Source organism: Rutilus rutilus, assembly GCF_951802725.1.
Source record: "Rutilus rutilus genome assembly, chromosome: 4".
Taxonomy (NCBI): domain Eukaryota; kingdom Metazoa; phylum Chordata; class Actinopteri; order Cypriniformes; family Leuciscidae; genus Rutilus; species Rutilus rutilus.
Window position 1 is genome coordinate 7,314,916 of NC_140212.1, and position 7,830 is coordinate 7,322,745.

The 7,830-nt window shown below is 36.8% G+C and overlaps 1 protein-coding gene across 1 annotated transcript; it reads right to left on the reverse strand.

Annotated features, from left to right (window-relative positions):
- Nucleotides 1-174: 174 nt before the first annotated feature.
- dmtf1 (cyclin D binding myb-like transcription factor 1) lies at nt 175-5,940 on the reverse strand. Its single transcript, XM_084407398.1, has 17 exons — nt 5,635-5,940; nt 5,021-5,133; nt 4,790-4,915; nt 4,079-4,170; nt 3,899-3,998; nt 3,706-3,782; nt 3,466-3,623; nt 3,318-3,350; nt 3,115-3,224; nt 2,321-2,549; nt 2,077-2,228; nt 1,850-2,002; nt 1,635-1,720; nt 1,386-1,544; nt 1,092-1,298; nt 864-1,011; nt 175-767 (listed from the first exon to the last, which is right to left on the reverse strand). Exons 2-17 carry the CDS (start codon nt 5,124-5,126, stop codon nt 730-732), a joined length of 1,974 nt encoding a protein of 657 aa, XP_084263524.1. The 5' UTR covers nt 5,127-5,133; nt 5,635-5,940; the 3' UTR covers nt 175-729.
- Between the last annotated feature and the right edge of the window lie 1,890 nt (nt 5,941-7,830).

The window sequence follows — 7,830 nt, forward strand, 5'->3', positions numbered from 1 at the left end:
AGCCGGCCCCCATAATCAAATTTTTTGGAATTTATGGTGCCAATTTTGAGATTTAACCAATAACATTCACATCCACTGCCCTGTTACTTAATCTCTGAGCTCTTATAGTCCAATTCATTTTATTAATAAGAACAGATCATCTGAATGGGTGAACAGCAATGAATGACATGCAAGTGGTGACATTTTGTTTATTCAATAAATAAACACACAGGCACTAATTTACAGGTAAGGTAAATATTTAAACCATTTGATGATAAATTATGGCCATCTAGTTTAGTGGACATTTGGAATGACACAAACATTCATGTACAACCTCTCTAATATCAACAGTGCAGCTTCACGTAGCTTCATCAAGTATTACTGTTAAGCAGGAAAGTAGGCTACAAAAACTTGTCAATCTAGATATACATAGACAAAAAAAAAAACAACACTTAAAATAATGAACGCATAACATAATTTTAAATACACCATAAAAAACAAGAGTTGCTTAATCAGATTATTTCATGTTCTTAACTGCACTGAGACACAGATGAGGCTCAGGAACTTGCATGATAGATAAATACTGAAAAAGTGTTTTGATGCACGCAAGTCTATTCGATGATGTTTGGATGATCCTGCATGCGGCATTTGTCCCTATCCACTAAAGTCAGTGTTTTGTGTCTTTTTGTTGTGCTGGAAATCCCATCCTGGTTACCATGGCAACAGTTATGTTGTTCCATTAGCGATGCTTCAGTTTGATCCCTCTTCCTGGTTCTCCAGAATGGGATCTGCATGGAAAAACAAATGGTCAAAGTGCTTTCACTGCCCGTTAGCCTTCTAAATAACGTCTCGAGCATAGTCAGTCGACTAGTAAACAGCAGTACCTGTCAGCGTTCCGAGGGGCAGGACAGAATTGGTGCTGAGGTCTTGATTAGATGGAATAAAGCTGCTTGGAGACGGAACCATGAGGACGGCTCCTTCGCCCATCCCTGAACTCTCTACCGTTTCCTCCACTTTAGGAGAGTCTAGAGCCTAAACCAACGAAGGAGAATTACATTAACAGGAAGGTGGCATGAGAATTTTTGGAAGGAGTTTAAAAAAAAAGACGATACCTTTTCTCCATGTATATCATTTGATCTCTCATCACTCTGTTCCTCTTCCCCAGAGTTGTTTTGGTTTTCCGAAGGCTCTTCCTTCACAAGCTCCTGCTCTCCCTCCAGCTCCGATTGGCCGAGAGGGTCCGAGAGGTCCTCTGAGGTCACCGTCTGGATGATAATGCCAGGGTGGGACATCTGAACGGTCACATTCTCAGTGTCAGTCTGATGAGGAAAGAGTGTTCAATTAACAAATGTGTTTTTAATAGTTTTAGTTAGCTATAATAGCCCTTATACACACAGAAGTTTTACCGTGAGGCTGTGTAAAATAATCTGGTCTGGTGAAGACGGCGAAGCTGCAGCTGTGAGTGTGACCGTGGGATTGGCTGAGAGTGTGAGTGGGAGGCTCTGATTGGTTCCTGTTTGGAGGAAATAAGTTCCAGGGGTGCCAGTGGGCTGCAGGTGAAATGACTAGGGAGGAAATTACACTAATTATTAATAAATTCAGCTTGAAATTATTTAATAATCATCATAGTTTTCAAAAACATCTGAGGGACTCACAGGCAGTAATTCAAAGGTCTGTAAGGCTCCGGAGTTCAATGTGATGGTTTCACTGTCTGAAGTGCCACTGGCACCGTCTGAAGAAGCTGTGTAAAGAGGAAATGAGCAGTGTAACTGTTCACATCGAATCTATTAAACTCACATAACCTTCAATCACAAGAACAAACATCACAAGCAGTTCACTGAAAGCACAGTCACATGATTCTTTTACTCACAGACATGTGTGATCTGCACTGGAATCTGGACCGGGATCTGCAGTGCAGTGACGGGGCTGGGCGACGCATTAGCCGATCGGGAACCAACCACCACGACTTTGTTCATCGTAGACGGCGGTGCCTCCACCACATCCTGCAGCCCTTTCAACAAGACTACACACACAGAGAACACTGCTTCAGACTCTGAACTCACATTATAGCACACACGCTGAACTTTGAAGACTCACCGGGAAAGGGAAGTTCCTTGTGATTGGCCACTTGTCTTTTGATGGTCCACCATTTGCTCCGGAGCCACTGAGGCGAGCGAACGCTGCTCCACCCACCAGACAGGATGTCCCAGTTAATGTCATTTTCATCCTCCACATCCAGCTCGGCTATCCTGCTCATACACAGTTACGATTAATGATTCATGTTTAGTTTGTGAACAGATTTACAGTACCGTCCATGCGGGCCCTTTTTGCTGTGACCGACCTGCGTACAAGGTTGATATCGTCGTCTTTGGTCCACTCTGTCCCACCGCTCTGTTTCCAGTTAAGGTAGTTGAGCCATTTGGAGCGGCACTGCTTCTCTGAACGAGTGCCGACAAGTTCAGCCACGGACGCCCAAGAGACTCCCTGAGTAACAACATCACCCGCCTCCGTGCCAGTCAACTCGTGGACCACCTCTGCCAGCCTTCTCTCTTCCTCCTCTGTCCATTTTCCTAACGCGTGGGAGTTTAAGAAGACATTAGTGTCACCCACACCTTTTTTTAAAAGCAAAAATTGTTTATAGTTGTATATATATATATAAAATATGTAAATGAATAATAGGTTTTATATATAAAATGTATAATAAATGTTATAATTTATAATAAAATATAAATTTAAACTAATGATTTTTAATATTTTTTAATTAATACAAAACTATTACAACATTTTTTTCAATAAACATACATTATATATATATATAACAATTAAATAAAACACTATTGTTTATTTATTTATTCATTAATAATTACTAGAACTATACTATATAATGATAATTATTTGTAATAATTCATTATATGTAACAGAAACATATTTCTTTAATCCATTATATATATATATATATATTATATAAAAAAATATTACTATACATTTCTATGTTCTATGTATTATATATACATATACATTTATATAAAACAAAGAAATGTATCTTTAATATACTTTCAAATGGATATGTTTCTCCTAGTAAAATTGAAACTAATATAATAAAAAACACTCAAATGAAAATTTGGGGGAACTGACCGGTGTTGCATGTGTCCTTCATGAGTCGGCAGCGGTCCTTCACAGACGACGCACTCCGGCCAAGTGCCGCCCCGATGGTAGCCCAGTCATTTCCATGTTTCTCCCTAAGCCTAATAACACACGAAACACACACGAAATCTGACAATGTAGACTCACAAATTCAGATTACACTAATGGCATTCAAGATTCATAGTTCAACTTACTCTTTCAATTTATTAATCTCCTCATCAGTGTATCTAAATGACAAGAAAAGCACATATGAAATATTACAACAGACATTTTTGCTGTATATATATATATATGGTTTGTAAATCATAAGTTTGTAAAAAATAAAATCAACTATGTCCTTACTTGCCTACGTGGTTTCGGTTATCGTACATTCGTAGTACGCGTCTGTATACAGCAAACAGCGGTCTGTTCAAACCGCACGCTATACTGCGGTAAAAATCCTTCCGCTCCTCTTTTGACATCTCAAAGATGATCTCCGCAGGGTCCTGGATCTCTCGGTTCTGAGTTCGGAAGCACAGACGGATGAAGCAAATCAAAGATGGCACCACCAGCATATGTGATGCATTCATAAATCATACTCACCTTTAGATAATGCTCTATGTTGCTCATCAGGAGATCAATCTCCTCTTTTGACCACATACCCTGCTTCCATTTGTGACCTGAGGATATATGACAAATACTATGACTGTGCATATTGATATCAGGTCCTATATTTCTAATGCTGAGTTTGTATGGTAATACAGATCTGTATATATGTCGAATATGCCAAACTTACCCTTGTTAACCAGTGTGTCTTTATCCTCTTTCGTGGTGAACCAGGCTTGACTGACAGCTGATACATCTTCACCTTTCTTTTGCCCGGGAGAATCCTTATCCTGTTGACAAACAAAAGTTTTACACCTGTCTTGATCATTTAAAATAAATAAATAATATATATATGAACTTGGGTTTCTACCGGTGTTTCAGAAGGATCATCTGATTCCAGCTCCCCATCTCTCATCTCTGTCGCAGTCATTGTCACCTCGAAGCTTTCATCACCTTCTGTAACTGAAATCAGCACAAACCAGTTCATTAAATATCCATCTTTACAGTTCAGTGCAATTTCTCTAATAGATTTTTTTGTGCGTGTCATTTTAAGTTAAATATTAAAATATTATCAGTAAATAAACGTCATTATTTGTTAAAGTCTCCTTTATTTATATAGCGCTTTATACGAACGAACACGGTGTGATTATGATTCAGGCTGCATCACCACATAGACATGCATTTATAAATATTACATTCAAATTTTAATCAACATCAGCTTAACTAAAGACATTTGGTGAGTGACTATCTGTTTAACTGACCAATGGCTGACAGGAAAATTCTTTAAAGGGATAGTTCACCCAAAAATGAAAATTCTGTCATCATTTACTCACCCTCAAGTTGTTTCAAACCTGTAAGAATTTCTTTTTTCTGCTGAACACAAAAGAAGATATTTTGAAAAATGTCGGTAACCAAACAGTTGATGGACCCCATTGACTTCCATGGTATTTTTTTTTTCCTACTAGTAAATGATGACAGAATTTTCATTTTTGGGTGAACTATCCCTTTAAAAACAGTCAATATTTGCATTATCATTTGGCATAAACTGTGTACACACATGTCCATGTGTGTTTCTACTCACTTGGCAGAGTGACAACAGAGTACTCGGTTGAGGTAGAGTCCTGAGGGTCTTCTCCATCTTCATGGGACAGTCGCAGTCGTTTGTGAACAGGTTCAGTCGTCCCGTCTGAACCCAGGTCCTCCACATCTACATGTCCAAAACATGCAAGAATTTTATAGAAACAAATACTTACAATACAAAGACAAAATGTCTTGTAAAGCACAATAGAATGAGGTCTCAGGTGAGTTTTACCATTTTGAGGGCAGTGCAGAATTATGTTTCCATCAGTGTCCTGAGTAAATGTGACAGAATTGACGGATTCAAGGGTCACAGTTGCCGGGACATCCCCTGTGTTCATGCTCAGCCTACAGGTTAATTAATTGACAGACACACACAGACTCACTTATAATATGCGAAAGGTAAGCATAAACACTTTATTTGTATTGTATTGTATATTCATTGATTAAACTAATGTAAAATTTTGCCATTTTAATTCAGACAGTTAGCTGCTGTATATATTTCCACCATAGATCCACAAGACATTTAAGCCAGTGCACTGCAAACTTGAACGAAACACACAAATGCACGACTCGAGACCATGGTAAAAAAATAAAAAAAGTATTAAATAAAATAATATTATACACCATTCTGAGTAGTGTCTTATTGTTAATTTCCTATCTTCTCATTTAATATAATCAGATGAAGAATAATGAGACGCCATTTTTATGTGTATCATGACGCCTTGAAGTAGCGACGACATTTATTCGAAGCGGGTGCATTGTTTTTTAACGTAAAGAATAAAACAATACAGGTCCAGCGCACAGGGGTGAGCGAAAGTGAAATTTAGCTATGATTTTGGTACTTACTTCCTGTTTTGGGTACGGGGACTTCGCAGTGACCAGGATGAAGGCAAATACCAGGATGGAGGAAAATACGCTTTTTTTTTCTTCCTCTCTTCATTCAGAACGGAAGTATCTACAGAAGCCCGGTGGTGACTTCCGTTTTTGTTTTGTTTTTTTTGCTCGAGTGTGAGTCTGTATAAAGTGCACGTTTATGTGACGTGTCACCTTATATCTACATAATAGTCGTCTGTAGAATTAAAGGTTTTACTATGTAGGTTAAACACACGTATTCGAATTACAGCTGATGCATTGAGACGATATCAGATTGGTGGCTGTATCAGCAGCGCCATCTGCTGTTCATTATGGGGCTTGTTCAAATCAAATATGGATTTATTCATTTGGTTATTTACATAGAAAAACATTGTCAGAGCTGAAATGTGATATACAATAGATTTCAAATTAACAACGAAATATTTTTGCTGCAACAATTTTGAAATGAAAGTGTGAGATTTTCCTTTATAGGTTTCATCTTTGTGATAGTGTGAAAGTTATTATGATCACCGGTGATAGTCTTACAAGATTCTTACAAAAGAAAATAAAGAACGAAGGGTCTGTTTCACACACACACACACACACACACACACACACACACACACACACACACACACACACACACACACACACACACACACACACACTAGATAGATAGATAGATAGATAGATAGATAGATAGATAGATAGATAGATAGATAGATAGATAGATAGATAGATAGATAGATAGATAGATAGATGTATGGCATGTTCCACTTAACTGCATTGTAGTTTCCTGTTGGTTAACTTGTTTTGTTTATATAATGACAGTAAATAAATGAGATTGTGTAATGGTGTAATATTACTGAATTATTTATTGTGCATTGTCTCTGGTGCCCTTCCAACATGACTGTCTTACTGAGGGTCACTGTAAATAATAAAAGAGCATCGTGTGAGTATTCAACTTATGCGTTAACAAAGCATCATATCCTCCTGGGACCCAGAAATAGACTTTTGTCCACTGTAGTGACATTATATTTTAGTGTATTTCTCTGACATCATTCATGTCATGTCACATGTAAAGAGCACATTCAGGGCTTTTCAGAGATACCAAATGTTTGGAGGTTTCACCATGAAAACAACTTCTCCTTGGTCTTTAAAAATGTATGACATTAATTTAGTGATCAAATGTAGGAAATATGATCATATATTGTAATTATAATTTAAATCGGACTACCTTTCAAATTGTATTTCATAAACCAACATCTCAGGAAAATGTTATGGGGTTTCAAAAAAAAAAAAAAACTTTCTGTTACAAAACAGGGCATTGATTTCATTCATGTCCACTGTAGAGGACATCAGGACTTAAATCATATTTATCAGGCATTTTGGGAGACACAACAAGAGAATATGGAAATAAATTCCTATGAAATATTAGATATTATTATTATTATATTATTATCCAATTATTAGCCTACACTTCTTTTTTCATTAAATGTTGCTCCAAGAACACATTAATGTGCAAATTAGATACATAGATACATTGCATTGAATGGGAATATTAATTTATGGCCATTTTACCCACATATTGCATAAAGTAAAATGGTGTATCAATTCATTCCGTTATATCTTTCATAACATAGTTGAGAATCATCTTTATACAAATTTTGGTTAAAAAAATCTTGAAACCCCCAAATTTATTGGTGATTGAAAAAGAAATCCCATTGTTTTTGCCTATACATATAATTTCATGTCATTTTATTTTTTAAACAACAAGTTAGTCCTGGTGTCCACTACAGAGGACAAAGCATAACGTATGAATAAAATATTATTTTTCAAAAATGTTATTTTACCATTTGTTTCTTATGCTCAGTCTAAACAATGTGATAACATGGGAAAAAAAATTACATTAAAAAAACTTTTTTTTTCTGGGTCTCAGGAGGATATATAGACCATTGAACAATCATATGGCCAGGCATTTTATAAGCTATTGTATTTATATTAGGCCTATAAATACACAGTTAGGATTTTTTTAGTGGAACATTGTCATTTGTGAATCCTTAATGCTTGAGGTATTACAAAAAGATTAACCTGGCCTAAATAAAAGATGTGAATTGACACAGGGAGACTAGACTAGCGTGACGTCAGACGCTCCCTGTCAATCAAAGCCCCATAAGCGCAACTACAGTA